At 39.0% G+C, this 22186-nt stretch overlaps 1 protein-coding gene across 5 annotated transcripts in view; it reads right to left on the reverse strand.

The window, feature by feature from the left end:
- Positions 1-22186, reverse strand: part of adam15 (ADAM metallopeptidase domain 15) — an 89657-nt gene that overhangs the window by 61267 nt on the left and 6204 nt on the right. For all 5 annotated transcript variants that reach the window (XM_028794088.2, XM_028794089.2, XM_028794086.2 and 2 more), the window contains exons 2-4: positions 18193-18281; positions 1369-1445; positions 20-98 (exon numbers count right to left, since the gene is read on the reverse strand). In XM_028794088.2, the coding sequence (XP_028649921.1) occupies positions 20-98; positions 1369-1445; positions 18193-18281 (245 nt within the window). The remainder of the gene's footprint in view (positions 1-19; positions 99-1368; positions 1446-18192; positions 18282-22186) is intronic.

The raw sequence follows: 22186 nt of genomic DNA on the forward strand, positions 1-22186 counted from the left end.
CTATTGCATGTACACTTACCTGGTTACCAGTGTCTTCAGTGACCAATTCACCGTCTGGTTGGTAAAAGTATATGTTTTTCAAGAAAGTAACTAGGTTCCTAAGAGAAATAAATTCAAAGTTGCTGAGTTATTCCAGAACAATATGTTTTATTAGTAACCTAAAAGCCTTTGTGCACCATCATCATAATCAAGGCAACCTGGCACATTCCCAAACAGATGGATTACAACTCAGGAAATCCAAATGGCTCCCTCTACAGCAGTATCTCATTCAAGGTGCCCGGAAGCATCATCACGAAATTAAATCACTGAGAATAATTATAGTAGCAGGGGGTTTCTGTATTTCAATGAAGTATTCATTCCTTAGGATCATAAAATATTCTGTTGGTGAACCTTCTGTGTCTTACTACTGTTATTTAATTATGACTTGTTCTGTCTGTTACATACAACATGTGTATATTTGATATTTATTATAAATTTGACACAGTTGTATATTTCTTGATATTTTTACTTTTTTTTGTATTGCAGTTGATTTAGTAAATTTGTACCTGCTGTGTCATTGCACATGTAAGGTATAATGAAAATAAGCAGAATCGAAAATGTAGAAGAAGAAAATGTAAAAAAAAAACAAAAAGTGTGACACTCTTGTCCTTGGTAACAAAACCTTTTCCATCCATCCATCCATCTTCCAACCCGCTCAATCCGAACACAGGGCCACAGGGGTCTGCTGGAGCCAATCCCAGCCAACACAGGGCAGGAACCAATCCCAGGCAGGGTGCCAACCCACCGCAGGACACACACAAACACACCCACACACCAAGCACACACTAGGGCCAATTTAGAATCGCCAATCCACCTAACCTGCATGTCTTTGGACTGTGGGAGGAAAGCAGAGCGCCTGGAGGAAACCCACGCAGACACAGGGAAGAACATGCAAACTCCACGCAGGGAGGACCCGGGAAGCGAACCCAGGTCCCCCAACTGCGAGGCAGCAGCACTACCCACAGCGCCACCGTGCCACCCCAAAACCTTTTCTTTAATTTTAATTTTGTTCCTTAAATGCCTCTTCTGGTTGTCTAAGGCTGTGTAGTTCTTTTCACTAATTGTAATGCTCATCTCTGTCTTAGCAGGCTCAATGATTTGGGACAAAATTAACATATATGCTGAAAATGTGTACCTTAACAAAACTCTTCCTATGCTTACAGCATGAAATAAGAAATTACTGTATTTAAACAGTGAAGCTCCCCTTATTGCAAAGGTGTGCACTCCTGACAGGTGTTATAAAGAAATAAAATGGAAGTTGGTGTGAGTGCCATATAATATATTTTTACTAAGAGCACAGAAACATTATTAAATAAATCTTGGTCTTACTCATTCTTCTCCAAGTCAAGCAACATCAGATTCCCATCTACTTCCAATCCACACTGTAGCTGATCTGGATAACTATCCTGAAGGAAATAAAATGGAAGCAAATTAATCTCACTACACTGATTTGTTGAAAAAATAAGTAACATCTGCCTTTCTTTATTACACTCTGGAAAAAGCTTTAAAGTGTAAAAACCAATGGTAGAAGCATATATCTCATTAGCCTAAATATAAAAGACTCATCATTCATAGGAAAAATTGTGGGTAAAACATGTAGTGGGTAAGCAGGGAAAGTAGGAAGCTGCCTTGATAATGGAGCAGGAAGTAAGGATTTTAGCCTGAACTGCTTCAAAAAGCCAGGAAGGAAGGACTTCATTGTTAAAAGTGCACAGACTTTATTTTAAGATGTTACAGCACTGATTGCTGAGTGAAAATCTCATTGGCCACTGATCTTCATTCCAAATAGTTTCGTTATCAGATGTTAATTGCTAATGTTAATCAAAGTCTTCGATAAGTAAAGGTTTAAATTTCTAGATTTAAGATCGCACTGTCAAAATTGAACTATGTAGGAATTAAGTTTTTAAATAAATTGAGGGGAAGTGATTTATTAAAGTTCTTCTATAATGTATTATACATTCATAAGGCATCCATTCCAAATAAAATTTCAGGACAGATATGCCTTATGTATAGCATCCAATCAGCCAGCATTTTCACAAACATTTTTAATTTCTCACTGAAAGAATCTTTGGTCTCCATCTGCTTCCAAAAACAACATTTTTTACTGTGGCAAAGAAAACAAAAGTGGACTGTCTCAATGACAGATGGCACTCTTTCTCAGTTAGGTGAAGTGCTTTGAGAGACTGGTGCTGGTACTAAATAGTACTCTACATAGCCAGGGCCAGCCTCACTTTGCATATCATCACAACTGGTCCACAGAGGATTCCTTACCCTATGAATTTACTACTGTCCTGTACATCTACAGTAGATAATACAAACTTCTATAGCTCACCATTTACTTGTTACCATATTATATATACATATACACACACATATATACACACAATATACATATTGAAATTGAATTGCAACATTCCTTGAAATTTTGGTTCATGCAGACTCAGTAATAACATACAGTTCTACCAGATTTTCCATCCACACTTTCATGCTTCAAGCCTCCCATTCCACTCTTTCCCAGAGAGGCTCCACTTCTAATCTGAGGACTATGCTGGCCAGTGAACATATATCATGTTTATGGGATCTGTTTGACATGATGTGTACATTGTCTTGCTGGAAGTATCGCTTTCAAAAACAATAGAGTAAGTTGTATATAATAGGATGTACATGTGCCAAGAAAATATATCCCCACGCAATTAAACAACTATCACCACCCAACACCACTGACACAAAGCAGAATGGATCCATGAATGATATATTACACAGGAATCTGAAATCCAGCAGTCTAAGAAACCTATCTCTAGTCTTCATTTATTAGGTTTTGGTGATTACATGTCCATTGTTACTTCATCTTTCTGTTCTTAGCATGGAGAAATGTCCATCACTTCAAACAATAGTTTGTTTACTTAGAGATGTCCTTTAACACATCACTAATGTAAAGAGTTGTTATATATATGTGGCTTTTCTGCTAGGCTCAACAAGGTCTGGTCATTATCCTCTGATCTCTCCTTTATTCACAAGTGGTTTCCCCCCACAGTGGTTTCCCCCCACAGAACAGCTGTTCAAGGAATATCTTTGTTTAGTGCATCACTCCCTGTAAAAAGACTGCATTGCATGAAAAATCCTAGAAGTGCAACTGTTTCTGAGATGATACAACCACCCCATTTCATACCAACTGACAGCTTGCAAAGTCACATAAATCGGATGCCTTTTCCTTTCTAAAATTTCATCAAACAATAATTAAAAGTAATAACTAAGTAATAATTAATCAACCTCTTGAGTTATACAGACAGAAGCCTAGTGTTCCTTGCAGGTTTAACCAAGCCAAACAGATCTGTGTGGGGTAGAGACCAGACAAAATTATATAACTGCTTATCCTCTAGGTTGAAGATTTTGTGATAGGCTAACAATCTACCCAATGAAAGGTAATACTTACAGAAACTCACATGTTATTCAAAAGCAATATGGCCAGAAGAAGCAGTCCTGCGACCATAGGGAGCTGCATGGCTGACCAAAGGCAACTTTGATCAGATCACATATGATAACAACCTGAAATGTGAGAACACTAGTAGAGACAGGAACATGAGGACAAGTAGCCAGAGAGATGAGTAAATATAAACAAGCAGTTATAGGTATACATAAAACTTGATGGAACACCTTTGGTGAAACCAAACTACATACAGTAGGCCTACAGGAGGAAACGTTGAAGTTCCCGTGTCAAAATAAAATGAATAAGACCCCATGAAGAATGAACAGTTTTGCTATTATCCAAGGAAGTCTTCAGAAGCTTAACAGAATGGAAACCAATGTCAGAATGCATCAAAAGAGCAAAGGTTAAGCCAACATTCCTGAAAGTCACCATTATACAGTCCTAGGCAGCAAAAACACAACAGAAGAAGAAAACAAGTTGCAATCAATAGTAGTGAAAGTACCAAAAAGTGAGATATTGATTCTGTCGGGAGGCATTGAAGGCAAGGTGGGTGATAGATAACACAGGGGAGAAGGTTTAGGAAGTATAATTTAAATTTGAGAAAAGTTCAATGATTGCTGTGCCTTTAATGAACTGGTGATAGAAGGCACCATTTTCACACATACAGAAAGCCACAATGCACCATCGATTTCACCGGGTCACCATACTGAAAATTAAATTGATCACATTGCCATCTCCTAGCAGTGTAGAAGATCAATACAGGTTGTAGGAGCAAAGATAGGAGTAGACATTGACTCTGACCAGCACCTAAAAGTTGCCAAACTGAAGATGAAACTATCTAACAAATTTGAAGTGAAGATAAAACTATTTAACCAATTTGATATCACCCTTTCAACAATCACTTCACAACTGTTTTGAAGCTCTTGAATAAAGAAAACTATGAAACAGACATGGATCAGCATGAAAGAAGCCAAAATATGAACCAGTGGAGAGGACTTAATAAAAACAACAATCAAAAGGAAGGAAAACTGAAATAGACAGTCAACCAGGCAAAACCTAGACAACAGAAACAACATTAGCAAAGTACAGCAAAAGACATTACAGCGATGCTGATAACAAAGCAGCAAAAGCAGTACAAAAAGGAGATGTTAGAGCACTACAGTATATGCAATAACAAGATAGCTGAATGAAAAGTGGTAGCTGTTCATCCTTCTTTGAGCCAGAGGAGCTCAAAGAACTAGAAACAGCTGTGGAGTGTCAGTTATTCAAACTTTTTAATTTGACTTGGACCACTGGTGAAGTTAGCAGAATTGTAAAAAAGTATTTCAGTCAAGCTGCCAAAGAGTGGAGATCTCTAACAGTGTGGAAAGTAGAGAAGGAACGCTTTGCTGTTAATACCAAGAAAGTGCTTTGCAAGAGCCCACTACATAGGATGAAAGAGGCCTGCAATAATAACTTAAAAGAAAAAGCAGAAAGGATTTGTAAAAGAATGATCTTGTAATGATTGGATCACCACACTGCAAATCACTATCAAACAGATAATCAAAAAGTAACTTTACTCTATGCCGCCTTCATAGACTTTGAAAAGGCCTTTAATACTGTGATCAGAGAGTGAATATGGAGCACACAGCAACACCATGGGGTATCTGTGAGGGGGGTTGGCATCTTTACAGATCTGTATAATGGTTTCACCCGTCAAGTCACCCATAATTGAAGACATCAGGGAAATTCCAGGCCAGTACAAAAATAAGACAAGGCCATATGCTATCACTTCTCCTTTTTCTTACTGTCCTTGACTAGGTTACTAGAAATGCATACTGTATGTGACTTCTGGGAAATGCTAGACTTTGCTGTCCTGGCAAATCAAAGAAAGGCATGAAGGAAAAAATCTATGCCTTGAGTGAAACATCAAAGCAAGCTGGACTAAAGATTAGTCAATAAGAGATCAAACTACTATGTACAAACAACAAACAAGACCATAATAGAAGGAAAGAACTCAGAAAATGTCAACAAATTTGTCTACTTGGGGAGTGTAATTAGCAAGAAAAGATGCATAAATGAAAACATCAGGACGAGAATCGGAAGAGCACAGCAGCATTTTCTAACTTGAGAGCAGTCTGGAAATTTACTCCCATATCCTCAAAGATAAAACTAAGTATTATCAACTCAAATGTTAAAATGGTCATGTGATAGGATCAGGAATGGGTAGAATAGTGAAGATAGATATGAAGAAAATACCCAACCCTTACACACAAGTGCACAAGACAAATCTCGCAGACCAGGTGGTTCAGAGGATGCCAAATAAAATCTTAAGGTAAAGCTCTAACCACCAACAACAACAAGCCAGCTCAGAAGAAAAAAATTGCAATGGGTGGGAAATGTTTGAAGAAACAAAAGGATAAGCATCACAAAACAGGCACTAGATTGGAACCCTAAGGGGATGCAAAGACGAGGACGCCCAAAACACTGGCAAGCCCTTCTGCATGAATTAAAAAAGCAAAATATCTAGGGAGTGGGCCAAAACATTTGCAGAGATCATACATGGTGGAGAGTGATGATGGAGGCCGTATGCTTGTTAAGGAGCTAAGAGGATTAATAATAACCACATGGCAGACTGTTAGAAAGAGCAGACTATTTGCATTAACAAGGACGTGTAACCTAATAACAGGATCAGTTCATATATTTAAAATTATACATTTTCAATCCAACCTAATCCAATTCAGGGTCAAGACTCACAGCCAATTTACATTCATCAATTCACCTAACACACATCTTTCAGATATGCATTGTATTAGCTAAATGTCATAGTTGGTGTATGTAATTAGAGTTAATTACTTTATTTTATGTTTAATTATAAATTGTTTTGTAAAGTGCTTTCTATTAGTTCTCACTATGAAGGTACCATAAACAAGACCGACTGAATTAACAATTTTATATCAAACTCAGCACAAGTAATATCAACCAGTCCCAACATGTCTGAGATAACCTAACTACAAATCTGAAAGCCATGCAAATTCCCTTTGGTCTGCTTCCAGACGTCTGCAATATTTCAAAACAGAGGCAGGAAAATGATTCTGTTGAGCAACAGTGAAGAAAAGAAGTGAAGGAAACCAAGTGGGTGAGCATACGCCTCTAAAACATGAAAAGATAACTATTTAAGTAGGAAAAAAAAAGAAACACGAATGGCAGGATACAAAGTTTAATATAAACACCCTGACAACACAATCAGTTCTTTGTTGAGTCTGCACAGTTTTTTTTTAATTCTTTTCAAAGAAACCTCCAAACTTCTGTAAATTGAAATAAAAGCAAAACCAATTATTGTTTTGTCTTGCACAAATCCTCATCTGAAATTTATCATATATTTAAACTGTGTTTAGCCAGTACTGAAGAAATTAAATTTATTTTTGTTAAGTAAAGAGATACTATACATAAAAGTATAGTTTTTCCTATTTATAGTTGCTGCAAGTCAGAATCAATCACAATCATAATGGACATAAGGTGGGTATTAGTCCAAGATGGTACAATAGTCTAAGTGCACATTATATTGTAAGCAATATTACATCTTTCTTTAGACCAATATAATGAACAGTGGGTTCAGAAATTGGATTCATAGTCAGACAGGAGACAATAAGCTGTCCAACAGTAAAGACAGGGAATGTGCAACTCTGTCATCAGAACAAATTATATTTTCACAGTTTATTTATATATATATATTTATACACACTAGGGGGCTGTGCCCCCTACTCGCTTCGCTCGCCCACCATACAACCCCCAACCCCGGGGGCACGCTTCACACTAGCCACTTCGCGTCTCTGCCGCTCGCAGCTGCTGGATTGCTGCTAGCTACTACCGAGCTGCGTGATCTGCATGTCGCTCTGCGCGTTGACCATTTAAAAGCCTGTACAGCAGCTGCTGCTGCCATTCTGTGTGATCTGCATGTCGCGCTGTGCGACAATCATTTAAAAGCCTGTACAGCAGCTGTCCTTTTGTCTCACTTCCTTGTCTCGTGGGACGTTAAAGTGTCTCCAAGAAATTGTTTATAAGTAGGGCATGACGTGCAAGAAGTCTCACGGGACTTCAAAGTGAGATGATCATGTCTCAACCCAAAATTTTTTTATATAATATATATATATATATATATATATATATATATATATATATATATATATATATATACACACTAGGGGGCTTCGCCCCCTGCTTGCTTCGCTCGCCAACCCCCATGTTCGGTTCTCTGGATACACACTTTTAAAATTTTTTTTTTTCTTTGAATTGTTGCTATTTCATTAGTTTCACTTTATTTCAGAACTTCTGTAAAAACAATATTTGTAATCTTGCAAGTCCCAATATGTTGAATCTTTTTAATGAGGTCAGGATAGGTTTCTCTGTTTGGAATTTCAGCATAGACAAAACGATCTATATCATCAGCAGTTAATAATTTTTTTTTGCAAAGTAAAAAAGTAAGTAGAATTCTGCATTGGACTCCTGTCTGTAAAGTTGTGCTATTTTCCTCTCACAGTTCCAAAAGTACATGGGGTTACCAAGGTGATACCCCAGCTTTTGTCTAGGTTTTTGTACAAGGGCTAGACAGAACGCTTTTGTCTCCTGGGGTAAATTTAGCTTTTTAAATAAGCAGACAGATAAATATATATACATTAACAAAGTAACCAATAAATGCATGTGCGGTAAACTCCGTTTTTGAAATTTTCAAGATTCTTTATTTGTCACATGCATAGTTATACAGGACAACACGCAGTGAAATGCATCCTGATCCGCTTATCAAAAACTGTGCATAGTTAGAAGAATATCAGTTAAATTAACAAAAAGTCATAGATTGAAAGATAACAGTATAGTAAAACATAATAAATAAGTAAAATTATGTGAATAAATTAGAATTAAGTGTTAAGGTGCAATAGAGTAGTAATTATTGTGCAAAACCAAAGTTAGACTGGTGCATAGTTAAATGAGGCAGTTTGTTTGTTTGCGCTACTGCGATCTTTACTTTCTTTTTTTATTTTTTTTAATTTTCCTACTTTTATATCCTTTAACTTTCTCCACATGAGTATAGCGCCAACGTTTTTTTTTTTTTGAGCCTTTCTAATTTCCCTGGTTTCATAGTCTCTAACCTGCTCTGCAAATGTTTAGCGCCAACATTTGTAAACGTCTTTATGAAGTTCTACTTTGTCTTTTACTCATTGTCTTTTAATTCTGAGCCGGATTGGACGTGCTTTTTTTTCCAATTCCACTTGTTCCGGGCTGATAATTACTTTCCTTATTTTCTGAATTTGCACCTCGATTATTCTTTTTTGCTCTTTTTTCTCTCCAACGCATTTGAGTCTTTTTTCTCTGCGCTGCTTTCTACTTCACTTAGATGTCGACATTTCATTTATAACGTACTGTCCTTATACGCTTTATATGTGCTGAGAGCCCTGGATCTGTGTGTGCTCAAATCCTTCACAAGACTGAATGTTTTGCTGCCTATTGTCCTATTTGATAGATTGTAAGTAGGGCGTGTCTTTGGTCTCATGGGTCTTTAAAATGTCCTCCAAGAAGATCACGTATCGTAGCTTTGCTTTTGCTTTCCAGGACAGGATTTCTTTTTATAATAGACATACATATTATATATATATATATATATATATATATATATGCCACAAATACCTGCATAGAAATGCTTCCAAACAGTCTTTTTTTAAATAATTATAAAGATAATGGTAGGACAGTATCACATGTATGAACCACTGCTCTCAATGCAAGGGGTTAATTATTGCCCCTTAGCACAAATACATACAGACATTTTAAATGAAGCGAGATAAAGGTCCATGGCGTTGTAAGTTTTATTAAAATAATAGAAGTACGGAAGCATGGATCCTGTAAATCATAGGTGTGTGAGAGAAAAGTGGTGTGGCTATGGAAATAACATATTAGTAATCACTGACTTTGAAATAGTCTAAAATAATACCCCACTTGCTTATGTTTGAAATTTGTCACTTTTAACCATCTGGTAGTGACTCTTAGAGGGCTACCTGGGGTTGATTGAAGTGGCATGCACAGCTTCAAGTTCAACTGATCATTTTTGCTGAAAACACTAATCTGTTTTACTCTTTATTATAATGGTGTAATTTCCTACACAAAATATGGTTAAAAACTGCCTTAAAAATAGGGATTTTCGTGTCTGGATAGTCAAAAATAGAGGGGAACCACAAAAAAACCAATGTCTTACATAACTAGACATCAAGACGAGTCAAATGGTATATCATATGTGGGTGTTTTCTCATCCTGCTGTGTCAGTTGGCACCAAACAAAAAAAAAAAACAAAAGTGATTTCAAAGCATTTATAAGTAATTCTTATTAAGATCGTGCTGACACTAAAAAAAAAAACTGGATCAGTATTCATTAGTAAAAAAAACTAATTTTAATCAACAGGACACAAAAAATTAATAAAGTTGAAAATGCTTTGTTTTTGTACAAGTAGTTTGAAAAATTACAACCACGTTCACATAATTCTGTGGGTATGTAAACATTTCCAAACAGCAAGTAGCATCATAGCTTATCAAAAAACAGTACGCATCAGCAGATTCTTCACATCTTCCGATAGATAGATAGATAGATAGATAGATAGATAGATAGATAGATAGATAGATAGATAGATAGATAGATAGATAGATAGATAGATAGATAGATAGATAGATAGATAGATAGATAGATAGATAGATAGATAGATAGATAGATAGATAGATAGATAGATAGATAGATAGATAGATAGATAGATAGATAGATAGATAGATACTTTATTAATCCCAAGGGGAAATTCACATACTCCAGCAGCAGCATACTGATACAAAAAAACAATATTAAATTAAAGATTAATAAAAATGCGGGTAAAAACAGACAATAACTTTGAATAATGTTAACGTTTACCCCCTGGGTGGAATTGAACAGTCGCATAGTTTGGGGGAGGAACGATCTCCTCAGTCTGTCAGTGGAGCAGGATAGTGACAGCAGTCTGTCACTGAAGCTGCTCCTCTGTCTGGAGATGATACTGTTTAATGGATGCAGTGGATTCTCCATAATTGATAGGAGCCTGCTGAGCACCCGTCGCTCTGCCACGGATGTCAAACTGTCCAGCTCCATGCCTACAATAGAGCCTGCTTTCCTCACCAGTCTGTCCAGGCGTGAGGCATCCTTCTTCTTAATGCTGCCTCCCCAGCACACCACCGGGTAGAAGAGGGTGCTCGCCACAACCATCTGATAGAACATCTGTAGCATCTTATAAGGAAGTATAGCCGGCTCTGTCTTCTCTTGCACAGAGAATCAGTATTGGCAGTCCAGTCCAATTTATCATCCAGCTGCACTCCCAGGTATTTATAGGTCTGTACCCTCTGCACACAGTCACCTCTGATGATCACGGGGTCCATGAGGGGCCTGGGCCTCCTAAAATCCACCACCAGCTCCTTGGTTTTGCTGGTGTTCAGGTCTAGGTGGTTTGAGCCGCACCATTTAACAAAGTCCTTGATGAGGTTCCTATACTCCTCCTCCTCCTGCCCACTCCTGATGCAGCCCACGATAGCAGTGTCGTCAGCGAACTTTTGCACGTGGCAGGACTCCGAGTTGTATTGGAAGTCCAATGTATATAGGCTGAACAGGACCAGAGAAAGTACAGTCCCCTGCGACGCTCCTGTGTTGCTGACCACAATGTCAGACCTGCAGTTCCCGAGACGCACATACTGAGGTCTGTCTGTATGATAATCCACGATCCATGCCGCTAGGTATGAATCTACTCCCATCTCTGTCAGCTTGTCCCTAAGGAGCAGAGGTTGGATGGTGTTAAAGGTGCTAGAGAAGTCTAGAAACATAATTCTTACAGCACCACTGCCTCTGTCCAAGTGGGAGAGTGATTGGTGTAGCATATAGATGATGGCATCCTCCGCTTCCACCTTCTCCTGGTATGCAAACTGCAGAGGGTTGAGGGCGTGGCGTATATGTGGCCTCAGGTGGTGAAGCAGCAGTTGCTCCATGGTCTTCATCACATGTGATGTCAGAGCGACAGGCCAGAAGTCGTTCAGCTCACTGGGACGTGATACCTTTGGGACTGGGGTGATACAAGATGTTTTCCAAAGCCTCAGGACTCTCCCCTGTTCCAGGCTCAGGTTGAAGATGCGCTGTAGAGGACTCCCCAGCTCCAGCGCACAGACCTTCAGCAGTCGTGGCGATACTCCATCTGGACCCGCTGCTTTGCTGTCATGAAGTCTCCTCAGCTCTCTGCTCACCTGCGCTGCTGTAATTGTGGGTGGGGATGTCTCTCCTATGCTGGTATCAGCTGAAGGATGGGTGGAGGGTGCAGTACTCCAAGGTGAGAGTGGGTTAGGGTGGTCAAACCTGTTAAAGAAGTTGTTTATTTGGTTTGCTCTCTTCACGGCTCTCGATGGTGGCACCCTGCTTCGAGCTGCAGCCAGTGATGATCTTCATCCCATCCCTTATGTCTTATGTATATTAGTATGTGTCTCACACAAAACAGTGACACTTTCCATAGATTTCTTTATTTGTATTATGTGTGCATCTTAGCACCAGTTACTGAGTCATTTTACCAGGAGTGAAAGGAACCCAAAGGGATGCTAAGACATGAGAAGCATCACAAAATTGTGGTTCAGCATTTAATCACAAAATGCAAAACAATTTAATCTGCTGGAAATCTAAAATAATAAATGAAGTAGAAACTTATATTTTTCTGTATAAATAGTAAATAAGCATTACAGCTATATTTGCAAATTTCTAGAATACTGTATGTATGTAAACAGAGAGCAGCATTACTGATGGACTCTTAAACTGTCCACATCAGCAATCCACACAGATTTTCAGAGTCTGTGAGCAGCTAAATGTAGAAAGCAGCTCTTTACATAATTGGTATTGTTGCGTGTATATTTCACAGGAGATGAGGGGAGGTGGGGTGTGATAATCCTGTCTCATTTTGTTTACTGTACTGACTTGGCATTTCATTTTGGCAAATCACTTGTTTGCCTGGGAAAGTGATGTGAAAATAATTTCAGTACAGGCATTTCTCCCGTTGCCTGTTACAGGCTTAATGACTCACATCACCATAGTTGCAGACTGTCTTACCCAAGTAATTATGTGGGATTTCTCTCCAATTAGGGAACAAGGTTTGATATACGAGTGTATTTATTTTTTATATCAGCAGTTATCTAAAATTTGATTCCAGACTTGTTGGGTTTTCCTGATTGCACTGATTGAAATGGTATTAATATTTCATTGGGAGTTCATGAAAAGTTTAATGAAAAAATACCTGCTTAATATTGTGTAGGTCACCCTCATGCCACCAAAACAGCTCTGATCCATCAATGCATGGACTCCATAAGACCTTTGAAGATATACTATCGTATCTGGCACCAAGATGTTAGCAGCAGATCCTTTAGTCCTGTAACTTGCGAGAGGGTGACTACATGAAACGGACTTGGTTCTTCAAACCATTCCTGAACAATTTTTACAGTGTTGCAGGGTGTATTATCCTGCTGAAAGGAGTCACTGCCACCTAGGATTACCATTGGCATGAAAGGGACTATAAGGTCTGCAATAACCTTTAGGTAGGTGATACATGTCACAGTAACATTCAAATGAATTCCAGGAACCAAGGTTTCTCAGCAGCATCACACTACGTCTGCCAACTTGCCTTCTTCCCATAGTGCATCCAGCTGCCATCTTTTCCAGAGGTAAGCAATGCCCATGCACCCAGCCATCCAAATAATCTAAAAGAAAACGTGACTCAACAAATCAGGCCAACTTCTTCCATTGCTCCATTGTCCAGTTCTGACGCTCACGTGTAGACAAGACACTTTTGTCAGTGGGATCAGCTTGGGCACTGACTTGTCTGTGGCTATGCAGGCCAAAATGCAGCAAGCTATAGTAGCTCTACTGTGGAATCAGACCAGACAGGCTAGCTTTCAATCCCCTAGTGAATCAATGAGACTTGGGTGCCCATGACCTTTGACAGATGCCAGTCAGATAAAAAGTTACACTATTTCACCAGCCACTTAGCATACAGAAAGCTTCTTTCAACAGATACTACAGAGCAATAAACAACAACACAAGGCGGCATTGTGCATTTTGAAATGCACCCAGAAATATGCCTTGTGTCCATTTTGGAAACGACTTTGAGAAAAGCAACAGTAGGTGATGGTAAATGTTCACGACTGGAAACTCCACACACTAGAAACTGGCCTTATACGTTTTTAGAGGCAACATTACACAGGTAAGACACTACTCATTAGGATAAAATGGAGATAGCACTGACTATTAATTTATAACTATCAATTAATTTTTTCCTTAATCCAGATTACATTTGAAGAAACCTATTTATATCATTCATCATTTACTGAATGTGTCTGTGTTTCATTTTGTAACCATATTTAAGAGACTGCATTTTAGTGTGTACTTTGTCTAAAAAGGAGGAAGCTGTCAGTAGAATCAGAATCAAATTTACTGGCCAAGTATGCAAGTTGGTTTTGGTGACTCTCCAATTATAAGTTAAATAACATACTGTACACAAAACTTTTAATCACATACCTCAAATTAAAAAAAAAAACACAAGACGGAGAAAATATATATATATATATATATATATATATATATATATATATATATAAAATCTTGGGTCGAGACATGACCTTCTTGGAAACACTTTAACGTCCCGTGAGACAAAGCAGTGAGACAAAAGGACAGCTGCTGTACAGGCTTTTAAATGTTCGAAGTGCTGTGCAACATACAGATCATGAAGCACGACAGCAGCAGCAAGCCGACAGCAAATCGAGCACAGAGGAGGTAAAAAAAATGCATTTTTTTCCCATTGTTATCACCATTTAAGAGAGGGTTTCGGAGGAGCAATCACATCTCCTTAATGTGCATTTGGCTCATCTTTTCACATTGCTAGTGGGGGGTGGGGGGTGGCCAAGCGATGCAGTATATATATATATATATATATATATATATATATATATATATATATGCATACAAATTACAGAGAGCAATTCAGTGCAAGAAATGCTGAAATATGGTATTGGGACCACTGACAGAACTGTACACAAGATATGATTTAGCTTAGCAGTTAGTTAGCAAGTGAACAAACTTGCTGTCTTGTTAGTTCATGCCAGATCCTGGAAGGGCGGGTTAACTGGCTAGGCTTAACATGAGTTGTCTTGCTTCCCCTCCCCACCCAGCCCAGCCTGACTTCCCCACTCTAGTCTGCATTGTGAAATTACTCCAGCACTGCATACTCAAACATGACATCAGCATGGGAGGGATAAAATCAATGGCCCGGATACTTATCAGGGTGTGGAAGCACAAAAGCAGTTTCTGAAAATGTCAATCTGCTAAAACTCTTTATGCACATAAAGAATTTGCCTCAGAAGGCTCCTTGGTCCACAACAGCCCATTTCTCATGGTGCACCTATAAACAACCGTGGGCAAGTCTCTAATTATAATTTTATAGTAACGTAAACACACACACACACATAAGATACTTGCAGTTATGAAGAAAAAGCAAGATGATTCAGTTATAACTTCCTTGTGTTTTCAATAAAGGTTAATGTGTGTGACAGAACTAGGTGTGAAAGATCCTGATGCCTTCGGCCTTGTGACAGGGAGCTCAACCACTTGCTGATAACTGCTAGCTGCACCTATAATGGTTTCCTTTTGAGTTAACGGGTAGTAAATGCTCTTCTGAACATCAAGAAGATCCTGTTAGCTCACTGTGTGAATGGGAGGTCACTTTGTTTTAAGGGAGGTGGGGGAAACGTGGTAAGAAGAGAGAGCATTTCCCTCTTGGAAAGGAAAGGGGCAGTCAGATTTTATAGTCTTTCCTGCCAAAGGGCTAATTTCTTGTAGGCATTAGAAGGTGTGGACCAAAGTAATGGATAGATTTCCTCTGCAGCTGACAGCAAGACTCGACTCATTTCCTCTAAAGGATGAAAAGAAACCACCCTCTATAAAAATGGGAGAACAGCCCATGAATGAAAGCCAAAAGTTTATTTATGAGCAATGACATAATCTGTCAAACATTCATCTCCCCTGAAATCATTAACAAGCAGAAAATGAATTCCGTTGAAATACAAACAACTCAGAGTTTCAGCTGTTTAGGACTGCTGGGTCAAAACTGTCCATGATTTGTGCACCATTCCATTTTGTGGAAGTAACTAGTCTAAGGATTTTACCTGCCAGCCAACTACTTGGACAGTGGTATGACTGAAATTTTTGGTAATATGGGGCAGATGACATAGCAGGTGCCAGACCTTCTATCTACAGAGTTAAAAAGTGAAGCCACAAAAAGCTGATAAGAGGCCTTTAGACCTCCTGGCCTAAGAGGTGGCAGCATATGATCTCAAGCAGAGAAATCAGTCACTAGGCCGCCCATTAAAGGGTGCGTTGTGGGAGAACCAATATGAGATAGAAAGATAGATGTCCTCACAGGTGGCGCAGTGGTAGTGCTACTGCTTTGCAGTAAGGAGACTGTGGAAGATTGTGGGTTCACTTCCCAGTTCCTCCCTGTGTGGATAGCGCTTTGAGTACTGACAAAAGCTCTATATAAATGTAATGAATTATTATTATAGATAGATAGATAGATAGATAGATAGATAGATAGATAGATAGATAGATAGATAGATAGATAGATAGATAGATACTTAATTAATCCCCAAGGGGAAATTCACATATTTATCAGTATGCTGCTGCTGGAGTAACAATATTAATTAAAGAGTGATAAAATCACTGCCCCCGGTGGAACTGAAGAGTCACATAGTGTGAGGAAGGAACGATCTCCTCAGTCTGTCAGTGGAGCAGGACAGTGACAGCAGTCTGTCGCTGAAGCTGCTCCTCTGTCTGGAGATGATACTGTTTAGTGGATGCAGTGGATTCTCCATGATTGACAAGAGCCTGCTGACGTCGCTCTGCCACAGATGTCAAACTGTCCAGCTCCGTGCCTACAATAGAGCCTGCCTTCCTCACCAGTTTGTCCAGGCGTGAGGTGTCCCTCTTCTTTATTCTGCCTCCCCAGCACACCACCACGTAGAAGTGGGCGCTCGCCACAACCATTTGATAGAACATCTGCAGCATCTTATTGCAGATGTTGAAAGACGCCAGCCTTCTAAGGAAGTATAGTCGGCTCTGTCCTTTCTTGCACAGAGCATCAGTATTGGTCCAGTCCAGTCCAGACTGGTACTCTAATACAAAAACAGTAGGGGACTGCATGCAGTCTTTAATTTGGAAAAGATGGGTAGTGTTGCTTGAATTTAAGCACTTTGAACACTGAAAAGAACTATATAAATAAAATGTATTATTAAGCCTTTTAAGATTGAAGAGTACAAGGATACCAGCCTGAACCATTCCTGACCCAAGCAACAGCCTAAAGAGGAACTTTAGGGTTGCCCATTTATTGATAATTGATTCTGGTGCCAGAAGAAAAATTAATTTATTGCAAACACCTACAAGACAGTGGTTCAACATGCATATAAGGAGTTACAGTAAGTCCTAAGTTGAAGTAAAGATGGTCAGATTGTCACTTCTTTTTAATCTGCCTCTCTAGCCATTTATATCGCCATAGTCCTGACTGTACATACTTATTTGACGTAATTGGCATACATTTAAAACTATGTTCCTAACATGAAGCCTCCTACATTTGTGCAGCTAACTTACTGGCATAGTATTTACAACGCACTTATTATCTGAATCAGAAAGGAGTAAAAAAGATAAACTACAAGCGAATTACAAAAATATGCATATTAGCATTATTGTTGGAGATGTTAATATGGATGTAAATAAAATGTAGGATTCTGTGCCTGAATGACTTATAATTTATTCATTATTATGTAATTTACAGGGCCTGTAATAGTTATAAAATATATATACTGCCTTCATTCACAGGTTTAGTTTATTCCTAAATGAATGAGCAAGCCCATTAGCAAACTGATACCCTATCCAGAGTTACTTCCTTCCTTACTGTATACTAGATATTTTCTGGATAGAGTTGGACTCTCCATAACACCAGATAGAATAAAGCAGGATGGAGAATGGACTTATGGATAGCATACAATGATGTATCTGAAGTTAAATATTATTTTAACATTCTACCTGCTAATCTAGTGTTCAATACATTTCTCAATTTATGACAAATAACCCCCCTTTTGAAATGGTACGAGTCCCATACATTTTTAGCAATGAGTTTGCATTTTTGCCCTCCTAAAGCAAAAAGTGATTTATTTATTAGTTAATGGAAGAGGTCTGACGATCATAAAAAGCAATAACTAAAACAAAAGAAAAAATGGTTAGGTACTGGTAAGCTCCATACACTGTAAAACAGATCTCTAAAATTCTTACTGTTCACTTGAAGAAATAAGGAAACCTGTATTCCCTTTCAAATAAACAGAAATATGTATTTGAATTTTAAAATTACCAATTCAAGTACAGTACTCCTTGAACATAAATCTATATTATTTCCAAACAATTTGAAAAAGCTAAAATAAAACAGTAAAAGCCCCTTAATTAATACAAAGGTAAGCCACCTACAGACATGCATCTGGTGATCCTGGTGGCATGAGGATATCTGCAATGCTACATACTTTTAATTGAATTTAATTCTTGTGCTCTGCATGGAGAGTTAAGAGTATCCTGGTTCATTGTGAATTAAAAACTCCACTTTCAGCAAGCAAAGAAATAACACTTACGTGAAAAGCATCCATTCTGTTGAACATCTGATCGCCAATTACAAAAAATGGCTCTGATACTTTTGTGCCTATGGAATTACTTGGAGTTCCTGCAAAGAAAGAAACAGAAATGTTATTTGACAGGCCCAAACTTCCTCATTCCTTGTTCAAACAAACATGTGACTATAGGAAATTCATACTTAATCCCCATGTGCTTTAGCTAAGAAAGACTAAATGACTTTGTCAGCATCATTATAGTGCAAATTAATCTAGGATTTGAAATGGAATGGTCAACCTGAAAAGGACATGAATAAAAAATATAGGGCCTCTTTACCACATTTGGCAAACTTGACAATATATGATAAATACAGAAAAAATATATTATACAATGGTTTTGCAGATCTGGCATGTTAAAGGATGAACATGAACAAGTTTCAGATCACATTAAATTACTAGTAAAGTATGAATTATCCATCCATCCATTTTCCAACCCGCTGAATCTGAACACAGGGTCACGGGGGTCTGCTGGAGCCAATCCCAGCCAACACAGGGCACAAGGCAGAAACCAATCCCGGGCAGGGTGCCAACCCACCGCAGGACACACACAAACACACCCACACACCAAGCACACCAGGGCCAATTTAGAATCGCCAATCCACCTAACCTGCATGTCTTTGGACTGTGGGAGGAAACCAGAGCGCCCGGAGGAAACCCACGCAGACACGGGGAGAACATGCAAACTCCACGCAGGGAGGACCCAGGAAGCGAACCCAGGTCCCCCAACTGCAAGGCAGCAGCGCTACCACTGTGCCACCATGCCGCCAGTATGAATTATTTAAATTTAAAATTTTATCCATACATCTTTATGTTTTATTATCCTCACAGGTGGCGCAATGGTAGTGCTGCTGCTTTGCAGTTAGGAGACTGTGGAAGATTGAGGGTTCGCTTCCCTGTTCATCCCTGTGTGGATAGTGCTTTGAGTACTGTGAAAAGCGCTATATAACTGTAATGAATTATTATTATTATATTGCGGGCATCAATTTTATTTATTTCCGTTTACAAATATAAATCCAAATATAAAAAGCCACTACAAATCTACACAAGTCTATCCAAATCAACTTCACCCAGCTCAGGGTCACAGTGGCCACATCATGCGCAAGACAAGAACTAATGATGTATTGGGTGCAAGTCCATGATAGGTTATATCCATACACTTATGCAGGGCCAATTAAATGAATATGTCTGTTCTTGGAATGTGAAAAGAAAAAACAAAGTAACCAAACAAAAACCCAAGCAGACAGATAATGTTCATATTCTACACAGATGGTTATAACCGTCATGCCACCAAAGATGTCCTTGACAACATTGTAAGAAAGCTCCCCAAAAAACATTTGCAATGCAGCTTTTACTAAAAGTAATTTACCATAGAATTGTTTGCATATAGAATAACTAAATGTGTTTTCTACATAATCCCCCAAATTCAACAGTCCTGCAAGAAATAGAACCTGTATCCTCTTCTTGTACCAGTCTAAATCTTGCTCTCGTAACCACTTCTTTGCAGGCTTCATCATCACTCCTGAACTTTGTGCCAAATATGGTAGAGATCAAAAAACATTTTTAACCGACCACGGGCTGCCGAGAGAAAATCCAGGCCCCGGTGCAAAGAAGGTGTGTGGGCCCTCGTGTCTCAGAACGCAGCGACTACGTGACGTACCTGTCTGCCGGCTGATGACTTTTTTCTCACTGCACCCGGAACCCCCTCCTCCTCGTCACTTCCCACTGAGCAGGGAATACCCTTGTAGACCATGTGACATCTCTCCCAGGGCGGCCTTCATGAATGTCTCTTACGTCATAAACTGTTGACCGCTGCTAAGTACCCTGTGACCCATCTGCCCTTTTAATTTTGAAACTAAACAGACTTGCAAAATTTAAAAAAATACAATAAGAATTAAATGAATGAACAAAAATTATGGGACGCGTTGGGCTTCATGGGCCTCCTTGAGCTTCATAGGCCCCAGAGCGATGTACTGACTGCACCCCCCTCTCCTCGGGCGTGTTTAACAACAGCTTGATATTTAAAATACAAATTGCCGAACAATGACATTTTAAGGGTGAAGGTCACGCATGCTCCAGGAAATTTATTGCCTTGTTCCACTGCAGTGGCAATCGAGACATTTCAAATTAAATAGAGTAAGTTGTAGATATTACACATTCATTTTGACAAAAATGTATGAAAAGTGTTCTTAATTACTACTACTGCCACTCTACACAAGCCTATACCTAACACGTTGGTGTATCTCAAAGTGTTTTCCACAACAGCCTGAATGTCACCTCTAAAGTAATTTACCAAATAATCTGTATTTTCTGGACTATATATAATATCTTTATCTTATTTAGAATGTTTGACAACTGTATATATTAGCTAGTGCATTTTTTTATAATTTCACAACACCAAAGGGCCCTGAACAGCAAATTGCTAACAATCAGCCACACTCAAAGGTATACAGAAGTTGCCCTCCTTATTTGGCAGGCATTTAGAAGCACTCATATGCTGCAATGATATGACTTAAAGAATTTAGTGGTTTCACATAACCTTGAAGAACAAAAATGGCAATTCTGGATGAGTCTGGGATACTTGCAATATATGACGCAGATAGTTTCAGGAAGCACAGATTCATATTTGAGCATTTGAGCTGTAATACTTGCATTCATAGATCTATATATTTTTTAGCCTATAACATACTATATTACAAAAGAATAACAAAGAGGGTCTCGCTTAATTATTATAAACAGTACATTTTAAAGCAAATGCATTCAAAATAACTGACCAACATTTAGCTAACATAAAGGCAGCTACAGTGCATCCGGAAAGTATTCACAGCACATCACTTTTTCAACATTTTGTTTTGTTACAGCCTTATTCCAAAATGGATTAAATTAATTTTTTCCTCAGAATTCTATACACAACACCCCATAATGACAATGTGAAAAAAGTTTACTTGAGATTTTTGCAAATTTATTAAAAATAAAAAAACTTGAGAAAGCACATGTACATAAGTATTCACAGCCTTTGCCATGAAGCTCAAAATTGAGCTCAGGTGCATCCTGTTTCCCCTGATCATCCTTGAGATGTTTCTGCAGCTTAATTGGAGTCCACCTGTGGTAAATTCAGTTAATTGGACATGATTTGGAAAGGCACACACCTGTCTATATAAAGTCCCACAGCCGACCGTTCATGTCAGACCACAAACCAAGCATGAAGTCAAAGGGATTGTCTGTAGACCTCCGAGACAGGATTGTCTCGAGGCACAAATCTGGGGAAGGTTACAGAAAAATGTCTGCTGCTTTGAAGGTCTCAATGAGCACAGTGGCCTCCATCATCCGTAAGTGGAAGAAATTCGAAACCACCAGGACTCTTCCTAGAGCTGACCGACCATCTAAACTGAGCGATCGGGGGAGAAGGGCCTTAGTCAGGGAGGTGACCAAGAACCCGATGGTCACTCTGTCAGAGCTCCAGAGGTCCTCTGTGGAGAGAGGAGAACCTTCCAGAAGGACAACCATCTCTGCAGCAATCCACCAATCAGGCCTGTATGGTAGAGTGGCCAGACGGAAGCCACTCCTTAGTAAAAGGCACATTGCAGCCCGCCTGGAGTTTGCCAAAAGGCACCTGAAGGACTCTCAGACCATGAGAAAGAAAATTCTCTGGTCTGATGAGACAAAGATCAAACTCTTTGGTGTAAATGCCAGGCGTCACATTTGGAGGAAACCAGGCACCGCTCATCACCAGGCCAATACCATCCCTACAGTGAAGCATGGTGGTGGCAGCATCATGCTGTAAGAGATGTTTTTCAGCAGCAGGGACTGGGAGACTAGTCAGGATAAAGGGAAAGATGACTGCAGCAATGTACACAGACATCCTGGATGAAAACCTGCTCCAGAGCACTCTTGACCTCTGACTGGGGCGACGGTTCATCTTTCAGCAGGACAACGACCCTAAGCACACAGCCAAGATATC

This window comes from Erpetoichthys calabaricus, chromosome 2 (genome assembly GCF_900747795.2).
Source record: "Erpetoichthys calabaricus chromosome 2, fErpCal1.3, whole genome shotgun sequence".
NCBI lineage: Eukaryota > Metazoa > Chordata > Cladistia > Polypteriformes > Polypteridae > Erpetoichthys > Erpetoichthys calabaricus.